At 30.8% G+C, this 21,260-nt stretch overlaps 1 protein-coding gene across 2 annotated transcripts in view; it reads right to left on the reverse strand.

Moving 5' to 3' along the window:
- RFX3 (regulatory factor X, 3 (influences HLA class II expression)) overlaps positions 1-21,260 on the reverse strand; it is a 262,431-nt gene that overhangs the window by 66,135 nt on the left and 175,036 nt on the right. For both annotated transcript variants that reach the window (XM_004677634.2, XM_004677633.2), the window contains 3 exons: positions 16,718-16,792; positions 8,105-8,286; positions 3,638-3,757 (listed from right to left, as the gene is read on the reverse strand). In XM_004677634.2, the coding sequence (XP_004677691.1) occupies positions 3,638-3,757; positions 8,105-8,286; positions 16,718-16,792 (377 nt within the window). The remainder of the gene's footprint in view (positions 1-3,637; positions 3,758-8,104; positions 8,287-16,717; positions 16,793-21,260) is intronic.

Here is a 21,260-nt window from a genome sequence, read left to right on the forward strand (position 1 = left end):
ATAGTTTATTCTTACATCATTTTGTGCATTTTTTCATCTCAGTTGTAATCCCCGTGGGCTAAGATTACCACTTTTAATGCAAAGGTTATTTTTCAACAGAAGGTATCTAAAAAACAACCATTACAATATTCTTCTGCTTCCTTAACCAGGGCACTTTATCTTTTTTCAGTTACATATATTATCAGCAATAAGCTAAAAGCATTACACTGTGTTAGGCAAGGTTCTACACAATAGAGTAATACTTAAATGTTCCACTGAAGTACTGAGATCTATTTGCCCTCCACTGAATGTGCCCAGAATGCTGTGTTGGATAAACCATAAAGAAATAGAGGACTCCCGTTTACTCATTCTTCCTCAGGTTAGCAATTATGTTTCATGATCTCCATGAATAAAGTGCCTTTCATCTGGCTTGAAGACAGTTTTGTCTTTTCAATGAGCCAACAGGAGCCTCAATGACATTTGTTTTTTCATCAGAAACTGTTTCCATTCAGTTCCTGAAATGGCTAGCTTTCAAATGGTGATGTTTCTGGGAATCTGATTTGTAGATTAAGTGGGAATTTCCTCTAGTACACTATCAAGTCTTCAATTGATACTGTTTGCAGTTCAAAACTACCATTTGTAAAGGAGCTCTAAAAATTATAAAGCTATACAAACAATAATCATTACTACTGCCAAAACTGCTAAATTTACCAGGAAATTTTCAAATTAAGCTTCAAAACCTCACTTTTGTTTGATGAAATAATCACTGCATATACCTGAATTTTCTTATTCTAAGAACATATGGAAACATGTATATTTATACTCTGGAATTATACATGCATAGATGCAAATAATAAATCTTGACTTGGTCAAACATTTTTGAATATTCTGGTACCTACTGTAAAATATTTTAAACTTTTTAGATGTCAACTGTATTTTAAAGAGAGAATGGCAGACTCTTATGTGGATTCTGTAGAATCACTTGAGTCTGGAGTCATCTTATTTTACAAGTCATGAAAAAAATGACACAAGTTCTTTTTTTCTTTGCTTAAAAAGAAAAAAAAGCACTCTTAGAGAAATTCTCTTCTGTCTAAGTGTTTCTAGACAAAATGTTAACTGGCTTCAGTTAGGCATATCAGTGTCACAGTCAATCAGTCAACAAAATCCTTTAAAGAGACAACAGAAACCTCCTTTGGTTCTGCTAATGCTACTGAGGTGTCTGCGAAGTTAATAACAATAAACTGCAATCAGTGAGTAAGATAACATTCCAAGAACAACTGCCTAGGATGCAAAACTTTAATTTAAAAAAAGAACAAATTAAGATATTTGGTTCTCTAATGTCCTTATTTTATAAGAAAGCAAACACTATAAGAAACTAAAGTCAGCACAGTTTATTAATATTACTGAGAATTTTTTTATTACTTCTTAAATACACAAACATTATAGCTAATTCTAAAAGCACTTACTATTATACTGAGATTGTAGGGGGTTTCACGGCTCATTAATCTTTATAGCTCTGGAATCTGTTTTATAAAGAAACCCTTGAAAGTCCTAGATCTTGCTTTTGATAAAGAAAGTCCTTTAAATGTGTACAATCTGAAAACTTGCTAGGATTATTTGCAGTTAAATCACAAGAAGTAGGCTTCAATTGTCTCAGGTGAAATTTTTATCAACGTTTTGCTTATATTTAACTTTGAGCAAATATTAGCATTTTACTTTTGAATAAAATTTTTTCCCTTGATCTCACCATCATCTCCATTGTGAAGCGCTGCTATGCATGCTGCAGAAATTCTATCAGAAAGTAAAAGTTGTTCAGTTTTGCCACTAACAGGTGGCCATATAATCATAGCCAACACAATCTTTTATAACTCACACTTACACAAACACTATAATTATATAAGGTACTGATCTATGACTTTTCTGTCTTTGTTAATATACTTCATATACATCAAAAATAGGGATCAGCAACTTAAAAATAAGATTACCTATGAATTGAAAATCTGAGCCACTTCAGATGTTATCTTTAGATAATAACTAATTTTGAACTGACTCTTCAATCTGGAATACTTGTACTAGAAATTATGACTGCTTAAAAACCACTTAACACATATCTTTATATCTTATCTCTTTCTATTAAGTATGTTCTATCTAAAATCAGTAACTCAAAAAATTTAAAATTTCATTATTTTGCTTCAAAGTCTTACACAGCTTCAAAGTTATCTTCTGCACAAATAACAAATCTATTAGCTTCCTATAAAACCAAACCCTTTATTACCCAAACTACTTTTTAAATTTTATTTCTCAACTAAACTTCTTAAACCTCTATTCATTCGCCTCCTGAAGAAACAACCTCACCAATTCTTGAGCAATTTATCAAAGACATTACTAAGGTACTTTGAATTACATTAGTCCCTGTGCCTGAATGTCCCTCTCTTTCTGACCCTCTAAATTATCAATTAAATAGCACTTTCTCTACAAGTGAAGTGTATTTTCTGGTTCCAAAATTTGCTGAAAATTCCCTTGTATTCTAATAGTTCCTTGCTCAAAGTTTTCTTTTAGCATCTCATAAGTTGATTTAATTAAAAAAATATTTCCATGTGCCTCCCTTTTGATTTCTTAACTCCACAAAGATGGGAATTGCATCTATCTCTGCATGCAACAACTAGCACATAGTAGACTCAACCAGTTTTTGTGGACTAAAGGACTATGTGTGACACATTTCTTTTTCCAGCAATGAGTTAAAACAATTGATCTTAGCCAAGAAGCAATTCTGCAGTGACTTAGAACTAATGCTTCTGACTAAACTAGTATGGATATGGAAGATGTGGCCAAGGCAAATGAACAAACTTGATCATAAATTTAGACTGAATCCAAATTATCTGACTACCTACTTAATCTGTATGGGCAAATGGAAAGAAAAAATTATAGCTACTATTACAGTTGAGTCACTCTGATGAAGAGACAGATTTTTCATTTTATATAACATGGGATTTGTAGGCCCTGGACTATGTAGCAGCACTGGATTTGTGCAAATCATTTACCTTTCTGGGACTCACTGAAAAAACTGGGCTATTCATGTTTTGACTGTCATAAAGCTCTGGGGCCAGACAATACTGATACATTTTTCAATTAAAAAATCTATGATTCTAATCATACATCCATCTACCATTCAACCATCTACCCATCCATTCATTCATGAATCCTTGAGAACTCTTAGAGCTCTAATATCTATAATTCTAAGAAAATTGTGTTTTAAAAAAATGCAAGATGTTCCAAATATCCAGTAAGTGTGCCAAAAAGAATGGCTTAAAGGGTGTGCAGAATAGCAAGTCAGAAACTCATGAATACTAAAATAGGTTTTTACTGTTGGCATCTGCTTGGGTATGAACCTTATGCTTTGTGCTTAATGTTTTAATCTGAAAAGAAAGAAAGAAAGAAAGAAAGAATCAGCAGGTTGATTGATAAGTAATTTTTAAAAACTGGGAAAAGAATAAGTGAAATTTTATATCATATATGAGAACTGTCTATACTGAAAGCATGCTGACAATAGGGACATTATGATATACTTATATATTTGTCCTGTTTGCTTAGGAAAAAAGAGGAGAGAATATCTGAAGAAACACATAACTTAGACATGTCAATGATAATTTGAGTCTACCTTTGTTTCTGTTGCATGGGTTGTTGTCTCATAGCCATATACTGCATGTCTTCTTGTAGACGATTAAGAGGGGAATCTGGCTTGACACGAATCCCATAGTAATGGTACTTGGAGTTTCCTCTTCATAAAAGAACAACAAACATTAGATACACAAAAGTCAGTCAAACCAGTACTAACTGCATAGGCTGTCTATTTAATTTAATATTGGGAAAAATAAGGTAAATCTAGCATACATTAATCTTATTATTACTTATGATTAATCTGTTCTAAACATATATATATATATACATATATATTATTTCATTATATTTTTGTTAAGACAGCATTATTTTACAACATAGCACATGATTCTGAGGTGTAAGTTTATACCTCTTCAGATATAAGTAACCATGCCACACCCTCCACCAAGGTACCCATAGTGATGACTGTGTGTATATATATATAATATATACATTATATATATAATAAAGATTTATTTATTTATGCCTATAGAACTGGATTGTGTGTGTGTATAATATATGCATATATATTATATATATTTAAAGATTTATTTATTTATGTCTATAGAACTGGGGTATAGGTCATAGGTATAGGGGGTGAGAGGATTCACCAGAGACAGAGTAAAGAGCAGAATAGGCAGATCCATGAGGTATACTGCTGAGGGGCACAGCAGGCAAGACAGGAGAGGTCTGCTACACCATGTGGGTCACCTCCTAGGCTGGGGATTGAAGTCACATGGAGGTGGCTGTGACTACATTTGCAGTGCTGCTGTCTAATCCATCGTGGCACTAGGGAGGGCCTGATGATTTTATGTTTTTTTTTTTATGGTGACTATATTTGAATAAAGTGAGATTTTTTTCAGTTAATCAGCTCAGGCCCTAAGAAAAATCTTTGCTTACAAACTTTCACTGCTATATTAGTCAAATCATCCATCTATTCTATTTACAGTTTATTTTCAAATATAACTCTAAAGGAATAATAATGGGGGAATTTTTCGGCCAATAAAAGTTCATTAACAGGTTAAATGGTTGCAACCAAAAAAAAAAATCTTAATTCTACTGTATTGGATAAATTATACATTTTTCTAGATCTATTTCTGTGGGACTGATGAAGTAAAATACTCCCTTAATATATGATGTGATGAAATTCATTATTTGATATATTGAAACCTAGAAACAAGCAAGCATTTATCTATTGATTCTGAAACATGTTTTACTAGTCCCTGTTTTTATGGATTCCTATCAGGTTTGAAGGTTGAATAAGTAGTGTCACAACAGATACAAAGAAATTTCTCTGTTTAAAATGGCAATTTCTGCCTGGAATAAAAGAGTTGTAATTTCCCATCTTCATGAGAAAAATCATGTTTGTTAGAAATCACAAAGATTTGCTCTGAATGAAAATTTTAAATTCTTGCAAAAGTAATATTTTACATATGTAAATTTTTGCAAAGAGAAAATAGCTTTTCACAAGTGTATATATAGCAAGACATCAGTGCTCTTTCCAATTTTTTAATGTATAAAAAGAAATGCAAAGAGAATGTGGATTAAATATTTTATATAAAAATAGAACAAAATTTTACTTCTATGATTAAATATATTAGATGAATCCTGCATATTTTAAAATATTAAAATATCATTTTAATAATAGTTGTTTTTTTTTAAAATAACTACAAGTACCTACACAATTTCAGCAAAATAAACTAGTATAAAAACTTAAGGCTTACAGAGAAAGGCTTGCCACTTGCAGAGATTAGATCTTGTGTCCAATATCTAATGTAGAATGAGAAAAAAACAAAATCCTTAAATACCACAAACTCAACTAGTAGTGTTCTTTGGTATAAATTGGAAAAGTGTAGGGAATAGATGTAGGGATGAGAAGCAGGTTGACATTCAGTTGCCACAGCCAATGACAAAGCTATGAGGTAAAATGATATCTCTCATGTGAAGTTCTAAATTAGATGAAGTTTCTTTTCAGTTTGCTACAAATCAGCATTCTGGCTGGGTTAGAGGGTAGGTATGCTCACTATTCCATTGGAGATGATGAGGCAAGATCAGCATGCTCGCTGATTTCTTTTGTTTAAACTTAATTTGGAGATGTGGTCACAAAAAGGTACTTTTAGATTTGCCTTTTAAAAAATAACATGGTGATTTTATTTTTGACTTATTTCCAAACTTTGAAAGTAGTTTGGTTTTGATTTGAATGAACTAGGTAATTTTAGTGATGGATAAAGCACACTGTTAAAAAAAAAAGCATCTGACTTAGTTTATCTTATGATTTATAGTCATTTTCTTTCTGTTCCCTGGGTTATGAACAGAAACTGATGTGAACAGTTTCCACAGTAGAAAACACCTCTGGTATCTCACCTCTACCATTGTCAGTTTTCCTACATTAGAGTTTTGCTGTCTTCATAACACAGCATTTGTTTAAACTTTCCTCAGAGGATTTCTACTTGTTCTTCTAGGAACTACTTTCCAGTCCTAACTGCAAATACTATATACAATTTTAAAAGAAATAGGAGGCATAATTATTACATAGTGAGAGGGGGGAATGAACATCACAAAGTAAAAGCTGCAATACTGAAATATGTACTTACAGAGTATGGATTCTACTCATTCACAAACCCAAACAACCCCAATTTTGTCCCTTTCTATTTTAAAGATGTGTTTCAAGATTTGAATGGAGACTCAAAATAAGAACCATTGAAATCTCCTTCAGTAACAAAAGCAGCACAACAATGCAGCTATTAGAATGTTGAATAAAGCACAGAGTTTCAAAATATTGGCAAGGTATGCATAACTACTGAGCCATCAGCTAGGAGATAGTAGGTTAGGTCCCCAAATAACGATTTTTATGGCTCTTGGGGAAAAAAAAAACAACACTGGAGAAACAAAAAGCTTTTTTTCTAAAAGGGACTGAAAGCTAGTTCTTTTAGTATGAATAGACAATCACATCTTCAGTTTAAAGTACACTATTTTTGAAATCTAGGTAGAAGAAAACATTTATAAGAGAACTGAACATCTAGCAATCTGAAACTTGTACAACCATTTAATATGAAACAAAGGAATAATTCACATTATGAATACATATAAATCTCTCACTACTTTTCTGTATTAAAATCAATTACTAAAGCAATATTACTTTAGTATTTTCTTAAGAATATTAAAGACACTTTACAAAATACGACAAAACTATGACTTACACTACTAACTACAGGTCCACCATCTAATGTTATATATTGTAACACTTTGATTTTTCTACTTTTAATAGGGATTACTTTTGTTTTTAAGAATTATTCTTTTATTGTAAGATTTTAATTTATTTTTGCATAGAAGAATTGAAGTGTAGTCCATAGGCAGTGGGGGTGAGAGGATTCACCAAAGACAGACTGTGAAGCAGAACAAGCAGATTTATTAAAATATACTGCTAAGGGGACCAGTGGATGAGACAGGAGAGGTCTGTCGTGCCATGTGGGTCACCTTTCGGGCCAGGGATTGAAGTCAGGCTGCTTTAACATGGAGGGCCTAAGAGCTAACAATGTGGTTAGCACTGAAACGTAATTCATAGCATCCAGGGAGGTCCTGGATTACTTTTAAAATATAGACTGAGGAAATCAAAAACATCTATATCCTTCTGCCTAGCTATTTAAAATATTTGTTATGATAATTCATAAAAATTATAGAAAAGGCAAAAATGAAGCTCCACAGTTCTCTTTGTTCTTTCATAATTTGATCAATAAAACATTTATGTCTACTTCCAAAGGAAGCAAACAAAGAAACTAAGAGTTTTCTTTACATTACTGGTTTCCATGCAAGAACTATATTATATTTTTACTTACATGTTATGGTTTCCTAATCAGAAGTTTAAAACATGATGTTTTAAGAAGGTTAAAATTTGTTTAATCAGAAGATTAAACCTGATCATGACAATTCTTAGGACCCCAAAAACCTTTATTTTTCAAGTTTGCCACATACATTTGAATTGGTCTCCAGTAATGAAATGTAAACCTCACTGTGATTTCTTACTGTAGTAAAATAGAAGCTATTAATTATTACATTTCAATGTAATCTTGCAACAGTCAAGAGATACATGGTTTTCCTTTGGCTATACCACTTTACTCATCATGTATAAAGTGATTATTTTCAAAGGGAGAATATAGTAATATGCATTACATTTTAAAGCATCACATGTAAATATCGATCTGCTAATCTGCTAATTTCTATGTAATCTGAGATCAGCTCTTTTCAAACCTCTGCTATTGTTAAACAGTTGATAGTAAACTTAATGCATAACTCTGGTTTGATGGTATTCATTGAGTAATTTTTCTGTTCCTAAGAGATTTTAAAAAATAAAGAAGTTATTTTTCTTTATATGTTATCTATAGTCACATACTTTTGCTTAAACAACATATTGAACTGCTCTCTAGTGAAAAAGAGGGATTAGTTTATGATTTTATTTGTCAGTACTAACCTAGTTCCCAATCTCCTGGTTCGTAGCCCCATAAAAATTGACCTTATTAGTTTTCCAAAAGAAGCAGCATTGACTGGGTCCAGTTTGTGTTCTTGACAGTGTCGTAGGTAGTGGTTGTATAGAGTGCTTCTGGGAAGGCTCACTCCTTCTGCTGTCTCATAATTGTCCAACAGCCACTGGAGCTAGTATGAATAAGATAGAGTAAACAAAGAGAAACCATATAATTTATCAACATTTCTACAAGATAGTACAATGCAATATACAGAATTACTCAGGAAATTTTCATCAAGCCTTATAATAGTAGAAAGTGCTGTAAATGAGAGACCAGTGTAATCTGATTTTGAAAACTCTCAGAAACATTGTAAATAGCTGAACATCACTTATAACTTCAAATATTTAAGCAAATGGTGAAAACTACTAATTTTCTCTGCTTTGGTAGCTATTTTAGAGATAAATACCTCTTCAGGGAATTTAAATTATCCCATTAACTGGTCACAAATATAATTTATAATTGCTATAGAACAAAACCTCTTACCAAGCCTGGCAGCATGGTAAACAATATATTTTTAAGTTGTTGTTTTGTTACAATACATGAACAGCAGGCTGTCTGTGTGAATTTTTATATTAAGGTTCTATTCATTTTTAAAGAATCTAATTTACTTATCTGAAATACCACAAGATAATACAATAATGGTATTTTCTACTGGAACAAATCCTACAAGCTGAAAGAAAAAATTCAGTTATTTTTTCCCCAGAGGAAAGAAATTCACTATACACTGGTAAAATACAACACACTCACACACACACACACACACACACACACATTTTTATATGTGATAGAGAATCATTGTTACAATCATTTTAATTTTTGTACTTCAAAGCTATGTTTATTATCATTTAAAAAAAACAAAATAATAGCTGATAAAGTGGTATTTCTCAGTCTTCAGTTCATATTTAAAGTTTTATATAGTCACATGTTAAAAGTAACATTTAAAGCATAAAATGTACAGGATACTGTTTTAGAAAATCTTATAAACTTAGGTAAATATTATTGCATTTCAACATTAGCTAAATTAATTGTTACTTTACTATTCATTTACAAAAGAGGTACTAAAATAAGATTTAAATGATTTTCTTAAGTTTTCTTTTTATTATGTCATTGCTTGAGTCTGGTCTCCAACATGTTTGCTGATTGACTGTATACCAGTTGACTTCCACAAAAGCTGCATATATTTCATATTACTTATTTCAACCAAACTTCCATGTCCTCTATGAGGTGATAGCAAGCTGATATTTTACAAGCAATTCAAGTTACACTAAGTAGAAGCCAAAGAATTCCTACCAATTATGAGTCAAACAGTGTTCTAGTCATCTAGATGCAAAAATGAATGTGATCTCACTCATATCCTTTACAAATTTACAATTCAGTTCCAAAAATAACATGGGCAGTCAAAGAAATTATACAATTTCTCCTTTTGCTTACATATTTTAAGATTTGTGAGGAAACTTAGAATTTTCAAACTTTAATATTAAAATTCATTTAAAAATTTTAGGATTATTGCCTTCAGTCACAACAATGTATTTTCAGAACCACTGAATTTTATATTCCTACATAATGCTTACATAATTATGCTTATAATTAAAAGAATACAGATTAGAAAATATGGCTACCAAGACAAGAGCAGAGTACTTTTACAAATAAAATTCACATTTTGAGCAGGAAGACAAAGTGATCTATGGGCCAGGCATATTTACACAAACAAATGTAAACATATCTACTGATTCTGTAACATTTACAACTATCTCCCCATAAAATTTAAGACTACACAAAATAAATATTAAATCATTATTACAAAAAGATTATAGGTCAAAAAATCCTTTTGATATGAATCATCTGTGACCTTACAGTCAGTCAGTAAGTTTTCCAGAAATCTCACACATGATTTCTGAGTTTTCCAAATGACACACAGAAAAATTTCACTTATACATGTAAAAGAAAGGAGGTATTCAAGTTATTGAGGCTCAAGCTATAATCTGCAGCAATGAGGTTTCGGGATGCCTCGTTAGTATTTTTTTGAAAATTTTATAACTTGGTTAATTATGAAAGCAACCTACATAAGAGGATACATAAAATTTAGCAATACAAACCTAGCTCACAAATTTCATCCATGTGCCTTGTAAAATGATTAGAGTGTGAAAGCATTATTTTTGAACTTGAATGGTATTAGGGCAGAGCTTGTAAAACATACAGCAAAAAAGGTGCTGTCTCATTTTTTGTGTACATATACTAGAAAGAGACTCCCAGTGGATACTTTATGATACCGAAATATAGAATACAGAAAGAAGTATGTAGAAATTAAGATTGGGAATAAAATGCAAATTCTAAAAACAAAATTCAATAGTAATTGAAAAACAGTAATATCTTATAACTGACTAACAAAGTGCCCTATCCACCAGCATGAAAAACACATGTGTAAATTAAAAATGTCAAAGATATGTTTATATACATATCTATGTTGACTAATAACATATCTTGTCAAATACATATTTAGCAAATAATAAACAAAAAATTAAATAATCTTTCCTAATGAACAGAATAAGTACCTATATAGGAAAAAGTAGCTTTATAGGATATTTTGCTTTGGAATTTACAAAATAACAAATTTTATGACATTAACTTATAATTAAATCATACAAATAATGAAAATAGATCTGACATAAAATGCTTTTAGTAAATGCTAACACAAATAAGAATAGTATGTTTGACCAAATATACAAATAGTATATTTCTATAAACTATCATACTTGTTACTATTCTTCTTATAACATTAATATTTAAACAAACAAATATCCAAAAACGAGAGCTTATTAGTTCTCATCATCAAAACAAATGTCTTACAGATAAAAAAAAAATTAAGAGAATCTGAAAAGTGAAAAAGTAAATCCAATAATAAAATATTTGAATGGTACTATCATCAACTGCCTTTTATAAAAGTGAAAGCTAGTACAAATGTTAGGGTTCAGTATAAATATTTCAAATCCAAACTTACCTTACATGTATAAAAGTTAATGAAACCATTCTTTAATCAGAGAAAGCTTTTCAGAGAAATAGTGAGCTAATTACAGGAAAAGATAACTTAAAATACTCTGAAGCCTAAGTGATATTACTGAAGCCCCAACTGGATAACTTAGAGAAAATGAAACTTTTATTTGTATGGCTATGTGGTCCTCTGAAATGGATACACAAGTCAAATAATTTGTATTGGCTATTCTACAAAATGAGTGTTCTTTTACATAATTTTATATTACCAAAGATTCTTCTTCATTTCTAGACCAGTCTTAAAATATGTGTATCTGCTCACATATGTACAGCTATATACACACATGTGAGTATATATTTACATTTATAGCTTCACATGCACATATATAGTAACCACTACCTGGTTTGAAAAATTCCATATGAGGTTTCTTGGTGAGTATAATAACTTTGAGAGTGGCAAAGCTACATTTTATTCCTTACCCACTGTTTGCAGGATAAGGAACAACATTTTATTCCTTGCCAGAAACCTTGAGAGGCTTTGCAAGAGTAGGAGGAGGTAAAATGGAGTAAAAGTCCCTGAAGATGGAGATAGCTGGGCCAGCACCATACTGTTCCAACTAGCAAGCATGCCAGCTTGCTAACTAAGCCGATGCTCCTAGACATTTACTGCATAAATGGAAGTTGATTTAGGACTTACCAGCTATGGGTTTGAGATTTAGCTGGACATTTCAACCTGTATTCTATATGTCACTTTTAATTAAGTTTTAACACTGATGAAATTTTAAATCAGACATTTGAATCTAAAAGATAGCATAAGAAAGGGTTAATTATAAAGTAACTTGGTGACTAAGTGTAACCTAAAGGCTTACATTACATGTGCTGAGAGACTTTAATGCCCCATATAAGATAGACTGTTTTCTTTAGTTTTGCCTTTAATAAAATATACTTGAATATTAGAATTAAGTAACTTAACATTTAGTAATTACAATAGTTTCATTTTTTATATGATGTTTCATAAATTATTTATTTACATTTATGATTTAAAAGTCCATAAAATACAATAGGAACTTTTAATATGATTTATCTTTAAAACTCTCTTAAGGAAAGAATGTAAATTAAGGGCAGAATCCAAGAATACTGCATCTTTCAACCTTTGCATTTAATTTATATTAATCAGGGCTGATTAAGGAAGATGAACAGTTCCAGTTTTTCCCAAAGGGAAATACTGATCAACAAATTTAAAAAGATACAATTCCCAATTAATATCTATTGTAACATGTGTCATTCCCCAACATCCCCAACCCCCAGATGGATTATTTTTTCACTAGGACTCATTTTTAAGTTCAATTCCCTGATAATATGCATTTTTTAAAAAAGATTTATTTATGCATATATAACTGGGGTACAGACCAGAGGTATGGAGGGCGGGGGTGAGAAGATTCACCAGAACAGAGTGGAGAGCAGAACAGGCAGACTGACTAAAACACACTGCTAAAGGGAGTAGCTGGCGAGGAGAGGTCTGCTGTGTCTTGGGGGTCAGCTCCCTGATTGGGGAATCAAACTCATGCTGCAGTGGCTGCTAATAGCTTCATAGTGCTGTACTATAACCCCTGCGCCACAAGGGAGGCTCATAATATGCATTTTGACAGACTTCATTTCTACATAATCTGTATTTTCAATATAGCAAAGTCAAAGTTTAGTATAAGCTGAATATGTTTTAGATGCTAAAACAAAATTCAAAAATCATGAAACAATAATTTTCTAGATTGTGAAGGACATAAAATTAAATGCCTAAAACTTTTTACTTAGTTTAACTGGAACTTTAAAAAAAAAATGCAAAGCTGAAGAACATTATGTGAAAATTGGGAACAATTAAAGACCACTTTCAGCATTCAAGTTTACAGTCTAAAATATCCCAAACTGGATACAATATAACCATTAGATGCCAATTCATATGAATTACAACTTGAAAAGGAGTATAAAATACACAAGTCTGCAATGGAGATAATTAATATATTCTAATTTGATTTAGGTTAACTATGCAGCATTTCCCCCTACCATCCTCACATTCAAAGAAGTTAGAAATAAAACTATTTAAATAAAAATGATATTAATAGACTTAATTCTATAAAGCTAAATGAGAAGTCCATTCTAAAATATAAGCAGATGAATGACACTGCCCTTCACTATATTTTTTTTTTTGTAATTTGTTGATTTTTTTAAAAAAAAACTTGGAAGTTCAAAAAAATTCTACCTTTAAACTGAAGTTTTCTCATATGGTATTATTTCACTGAAATAGTATTCAGGGAAAAGAATACGTTCTAGCAATAATGTTCACAAATTGGACATTTTGAAACATGCTTAATAATGAAATGATGCATGGATGAGTCCCCAAGTAAACATACACATTGGCAGGGTACTTAGAATGCTGAAACCCTGTTCTCTTCTATTACTTGTTTTTTTACATTCTTGATTTAGGGAAAAGTTAGGAAGCAGTTACTATGTACCAGACATAGTTCTAGAAAACAGTGACAGATTGGTTGACAAAATACAAAATCCTTACTCTCTTGGAAATTACACTTCTTTATAAATATTTACTGTCTATGAGCTATTATTACTGAAAAAAATTATCACCATGTTAATATTGTCAGTAGACTAAACATGAATAAGTGTACTCAGTCACAGGTGGGGCACTCTATAAGATATAAATAGCCATGTTAATGATATATAATCATTTGAACCTGGATGATAACAGCATTATAATGATTTAAAAACAGCAATTCCATATACTCTCAAGACTATATTTAAAAACTCTACTCCATCTAATGTGTACAAAGCTTTGTAAAATAAATCAGTCAAGTTGGATTCTACTGAGAGGGGACTATACAATTTGATTTGACCCAGTTTTCTGAATTAGTATAAATAATCGACTGCATAAAGATAAAACAATAAGTGTTTCACACAATATTCCAAAATGAATGAAAACAGACTTTGTGTAAAAATCATGATTAATATCCCTCTTTTGAAAACTAGAAAACAGAGGGCCCATGTTTTTGATAATTTCTCTTATTTACCCAGAGAAATCAATCCTTTATATAAACTAGTATCATAAAATTATCATCATAAAGTTGAATTCACATCCATTTCAAAGAATTCTTCAAACTTCAAATAATCTGCATTTTATGCTTTATACCAAGGGGCAAAGGTAACTTACATTTTATTGACACTGAAATCATTAACAATCTTTTTAAAAATACTTTACTAAAATTCCTACACAAATGAATATCACTAATGAGGTTAACAGAATTTAAAATGATTTTAGCAGGTGTTTTTCAACTAGAATGCATACAATAGCATATTCCAGTTGTTTGGTTAAATCTAAGAAGAATTAGGAATACCACTAGCTTTTACATAACAAAAAGACAACAGGATCTTCTCATGCATTCAGGGAAAGATGAAACCTTCTGACTGGTCAGCAGAGACATTCATCTTTTACTGTATAAACACTACATGAAGAAACATTAGTAGTTATAATAATATTCTTTTAAATGAATTTAACTATAACTCAAAGTATAATTAAAACAAAATTAGGTTCCTAGAGGAAGATTATCACTGTAGCTTCAACATTTGAACCTACCCTTTCCAGAAACTGAAATACTTCTGGCAGTTGTAAACAGTAGGAATTACTTGATTTATCATACAATTAAAAAAAGATGAACCCATGAGTAACATTTATCTGTTATTGATTCCGCTTAATTCATATGTAATTAACATTAGATGTTATTTATTTCAGGGATCTTATACGAGAATAATAATAAAAAAAACCTGAAACTTTTCAAATAAATCAACTATAAGTAAACTATATAAAAGTATACTTCCATCTATAGTACCATTCATGAACATACTAATTTAAATGGGTACTACAAGTTAAAATTAAACATACCAGAAATTTTACTAAACCATGTAGTCAAATGAAGATAAAATATGAATTGAATATCAAAACATAACTTCTTAAAAGTCTGGAAGGTTAAAAAAGGTAATGAGAAACCATAAAGGTTTTTGATTTTTTGGTTCTTGTTCATTTATTATGAAAAGAGAAGAACCTTTTCATTTGCCATTTTCAAAACAACAGCACTTTATCAGCCCTCCTCCAAACATCTATCCTAATACATACAATAAATCTGTCTTTATACACAACAGACTCATGCTAACACAACAGCAATATACTTATAAAACATAATTGACATCAGAAACAAGAGTGACATATTGTATATGAATTTTCAGGTGGAGAAAAAAATTATATTTCTTAATTTGTTCCAAAGAGAACCGTCAAAGTATATGTTATTTAAAACTTTGCATATATTTTCACCCAAATCATAGGGTTTCCCCACCCTGTCTAACTTGTTTTTATTTGCCATGGTACTTCTTGAAAAAGAAACAAGACAAAATAACAACCAAAAACAAGTGTACAAGCACCTAAGGACATACTTAGTTTTATACTGTAATATAAAAATAGATGTTTAAAAATTCAAAAAGTATAGCAATATATTTTCTATGAGCTACAAGTTTTAGGTTTATTGAACCAATAATGGTACTTCATTTCAGTGATCCAATTTGAACTTTGCAGTTACCAAATATTCAGATGAATTAAAAAACCATAATAATTTTATCTGTAAATTTAAACCACTTTGTCAGTTGGGAGGTAAAACTCTTAATTCTTAACTACACAGTCACTAACATTAATTTAGCAGCATACTTAACCAAACAGGTTTTGGTCATGGGTCTATTTAAACTTTCCCATAGTTCAAAAATATGTTAGTTAAGATAATTTTAAATCAGCATTTTCATTGGCCCCCAATTTATAGTTTCACAAAATGTTATCATTTCATTCACTTCTTGCTACACTTACTAGTGTTATGCTGACATTGCACTTGGTAATAGTTAAAAAGCTTTAAGAAATAATAACACCCTGTTTTACCTCAATGATTAGTAATTGCTCATCTGCAATCTCATCTCTTGTGGCCATTTCATTTCTTTTTAGATTAGTACCTGAGCTCATTAGATATCTATTATCTGTCCATTTTATATGGTGTTAGTGGTAAATAAATAAATCATTTTCAAATAATTTACTATTGAATTTTACATCATAATCTTTTTTTTTTTAAATTAAAGAATACAGCTGGTTACACAAATAGACACAACTGTTTCTGTCTCCAACAGAGAGATTCAAACTGCAGCATTTGTTTCACTGTAAATATCAAACCAGATCATTTTAAATGCTCAGAATCCCCATCAACTGCTTTTACAAGTAAGTGTCAGATCATTATTAACTTGGAAATGTTATATATGTACTAAAACAATATAAAAAAAAACTAGTAAAGCAGTGTATTGGGGGCTCTCTATTTTAGATATCCCACTTTGTAAACAGCCATTAAGTGATACAGAGATCATAAGGGGCTGAGAAAGGTAGATTAAGAAGCAAAATAAATAAGTAAATAAAACAAGCACTTAGAAGCAAGCAACACATGCAGAACAAGCAAGAGATTAGTTTACATGAAGAAGAGGCAACTTACATGGCTGTTGAGAAGAGAGCTTCTGTGAGTGGACAGACCGTCAGACTTTTGCAGCGTCTCAATCGCCATTTCAATCTGATAATAGATGTCATTAAAAAAAGGGCTCAAGACAAGATAGTAATAAAGGCTCACCAGAGAATTTTTGTTGTTTTTTAGAGTTCAGTTTCTTCAATGGTGGCTAATGAATAACTCTAACTAAATGTGTACTTTCCCCATCACCCCCAACCACCAGTACCCAGGGAATAAAGTAAAAATATGCACACTAATAAATAAGCCCAATCACAAAAATAAACCTGTTTTAAACATTCTGCAATTATAATCACAATGGAGACCTGAGGAACAGGAACCCCAATGAATTTTCTAGTAACAAGAAAACATTCTTGACTTTCACAGTTCAAGATGTGGAACAGAAACCACTTTCATTCTAAACAGTCTTTTTTTTAAACTGTATTTAATATTTGTTCTATTCTGTCATATAATTATTATACTGCAAATGTGTGTTTATTATGCATTAGTATTTTAATGCAAATGTGCAAAGACACCTTTTTTAATGTTCAAAATCTACTAAATGTATCCATCCTTCTTAACTCTGTATTAAAATCTGAAAGTGGAAGGTCAGAAACATTAAGATATTATCACGACCCTTACATTATGTTTAGGATGTGATGGTGAGGCAGAGCTATTAGAAATGACAGCAGAAATGGATGTAGAAGAGAAAATAATTCAGAGCCAAAGAGAAAGAGGACAACCACAGAAACTATTTTTCCATGTGATCTCAACATATTGTGCATAAGCATAGCACCTTAATTAAGTAGAAGGTGCCAATAATAAATGAGATGCATCTTTCAAAACTCATATTTAAATGTATCTATTGGTCAGTTGCTGGCATTATATATAAGCAAGTATTTTAAAAACAGGTTCTGGGCTCTCTGTGTTTGGTTACCGGTTATATTAAAGATATTAAGAAAAAGTTAAATTTTAAAAATCACATTATGTAATTCAACAGAGAAAATAAATTTTATTACTTTTATTTTTACTACATGATCAACAAGTTACTATATGCAGTTATAAAAATATTTAATGCTTTAAAATATAATTAATTTAAATTCACATTGACTATGGGTATTAGTGATGCCTTAAAGTTCGTTTTTATTGCATCCTCCAAATTGAAACAGAAAAGATGGGTGGCAATAGCCATAGCAAAGTCTTGTTTTTTTCTAGAGATTTCCAATATTTTATGGTCAAACACTATACACAAAACATTCAGACTAAATTACATCAACATTAAATCTAATTTTCTTTTACACAACTTGAGAATTAATAGCTGTAATTTTTACTTTATACTATTATTTCCAGTTATTGATTCTTCTTCCCTAAGTGTTGATAACATGAAACACTGAGAAAAATGATAGCTTAGAATTTACAGGGAAAAATTAAATAGATATTGAATTAATTCATAAAACAACACAATATAATTTATTCTATTTCTTTCAAATCACAAAATTAAGTAAACTTCTAAAATAAATCAGATGGAATGTTAATATATTTTATAAATATACTTAAAAGAGAATAATATGTCACAAGTTAAAAAAAATCCATCACAAAAAGAATAATGTAACTATAATGAATAAGAAATCATTTTACCAAAATGTTAATTTGTAAAGGTATGAAGGACATCAAAGCCACATCTCTTAAATGGACATCAATAAGTTTTCCTTCTCTTAAACTGAAAACATATCAAGAAACACTCAAAAGCCTCATGTGACTTTATTTCCAGGAAGAATTTGCTCAGAACTCTAATTTACTATTATGACTACATTCTTCAAAGTTGAGTGTAGAAAATTTGATGTAAGACTTTAGTCTATGAAATAAAATAACTTGAATTGATCTGTGATTTTAAGTTTAGATCAATAGTATAAACTGTCACAAGTATCATAGTTTTTACTGAGGGAAAAATCTATGTTAGGATTTGTTAATGAGCAATTTAAGTTGGATAAATCAGAAATTCTTTTACTGGGAAAAAAGGATAGAAGATATGCTTCTTTTACTACTGGTAATAACCTACAACGAGCTCAGATTTTTCAAGACAACTTCTAGAAGGCTATGTTGTAAGAAAATAAATCTCTCATTTCTGGTCAATATTTGCACAGCTTCTGGGGAAGCAAAAAGTGGTAAGGAAATATCTGCATCAAATTAGGTTCCTTAGAAGAAAATTTACTTTCTAGAATGTTTTGGAACTTAAGAATTTTGGTTCTCTATGTTATTTTACAATATTAAAAAAAAAAAAGGAGTATTACTTTTGACTGCAAGAATCTACTGTCCTGACTGACTTAGACCTGTGATGAATTTGTAAAGGACAGAGCACAGAAAGGAAGAGACATGTAATCATTGAACAGGCCAGAAATAACATTGAGTAAAGGAAGATAAACAGCTTCTGAGCAACCACGTTACAGCCTACTTAAAAATCTACAAGTCCAATACCAATGAATTCTCTGCCATCCACTAATTAAAGTAATAACTAGAATATATAGTAAATACCTACCTGATAAAAACGTGTGACATACAAGAAAACCTAACCATGCATTCATCAGATTTATTAAATAATGGTCATTCTTAGCTTATGAAAGAGACATAGCCCAAATTTCAGTTTTAAAAAGATAAGTTGTATTTACACAGTGACTGTGTATCTATCTTATCTAAGATAATGGGCAGAGCACCCTGACAAAAAAATCCATAACGCAAAGGACATTACAATCTGGTAACAAAGATAGGGTATGCAGCAGTGTGTTTGTATGTAAATAAATAAATGCAAAACGATATGGAGAAGTTCATAGGTGAAAAAATATAGTTTGAAAAGATAAAAGAAATAATGGCTTTCTAGCTTTTGGGAGAATCTTGTCCCTCTTCTGTGGATTTGATGAAAACTGTAAACTTTCAGGTTTTAAGGGAAGCATGTGAATGTGAGAAAAGCAACAGCTTTCACAAAAAAACATGAAATGTGTTTTGTTAATATAATGGACCATGCCCTACTAGTTAAAAAGTTAAAAACATGAAAGAGGGAAAGGTGCCAAATAAATGCCTGTTGAATAGAAACTTGATATTTTTTACAAAAATCCTTGATATTTTTATTAATTTACTGTATTGTATGTGATTCAGAAGCAAAGGATCCATCATACCTCCCCAGAAGCATGTTACTCCACCCATTGCCAGGGCAACTTTCAAAGCTTTCAGTGACAGATCAACAGCAAGAATCTGTTATGACTTGGGAAAAGGGAGTGAGGGTGAAAGAAAAAAACATGAGGCACAAAATAAAATCAAGTAGGGAGAGTAATAATGAGTTAAGATTTTAATATTATAGAATTAAGGAGCATGAATCAGCTCTTATATTCCAAATGGATGATACAGTCTTTTCATAGTTTGTGGGGCTAAGGCCTACATATATGAGTAGAGAAGGCTAAAGAGAGAGAGGATGGAATACATACTCATTAGAAAAAAGTGTATTAGTAAATTAGGATAAATTTCTAACAGATCCACTGAAGATGAAATTAAATTTAGCTTTTCCATTATGAAGGATTAGATATTAGAGCGACTATTTACTCAAGTTTCCAGGAATTAGTGAATCTAAAGGAAAAGATAATATACTTTAGTATTTCACACCTAAAATACTGAGATCAGAGAACTGGTGACATCATATGCTTTCACTTTTCTGTAGATCACTAAAACACTAATTTTAGTCCATGGGAAAAATATATATAGTCTCCTGGATAGAAATATGCTTAATGATGAGTGACATTCCACAAATACCATACAATTGACATACGTAAGGCAGGAAATGATGATCAGGTAGATCAGGTAAGACAAATGGAAAATTTGCTTGAAAGAAGCCCCCTGGTCCAAAAGATTATTGATCCAAATGTTCAACATAATCTCATGTATCTTCTTAGGAAATGTTCTTGAAAGAGATATCACTAGAGCTTCGTGCAATGATTAAATAGTTTATCAGCTAGCTCAAACTTAAAAGTAATCAAATTAAAGAAATTTTCAGGGTTTTGAGTTAGAAATGAAATTAAATAAACAATGACAGAAAAAATATAGTGCTTGCTCATAGAATTTCATTAGACTACAAGAATTTCGTGACTTTATTCCATTTCAGTAAGTATATATAACTCGGTTGTATGCAAGGTGAAATATTAGCTCTATATGTGAGTTAGAATGAAGAGGGAGAGACAGAATAGATGCAAAGATCTTCAAAAGAGTTCACAGAGTCATGTTACAATACATCACAGCCTAATTGATAGAAGTGACAAAATTATCAATATATCAATAGAAGGAATATATATATATATATATATATACATATATATACGCACACATACAGAAACACACATATAAAAAAAGACTAAAGGCAACCAGAATGAATTAAATAATTAAATATTGCTCCATTTTATACATAGACATATCTCATATAAATGTTTTCCATTCCCTTAGATTTTTTCAATTTTTTAAAAAGTCATTATTTTATACTTAATGGTACAGAGCCAAG

The sequence above is a fragment of the Condylura cristata genome, unplaced genomic scaffold (genome assembly GCF_000260355.1).
Source record: "Condylura cristata isolate star-nosed mole 26May11 unplaced genomic scaffold, ConCri1.0 scaffold00006, whole genome shotgun sequence".
NCBI classification, from domain to species: Eukaryota; Metazoa; Chordata; class Mammalia; order Eulipotyphla; family Talpidae; genus Condylura; species Condylura cristata.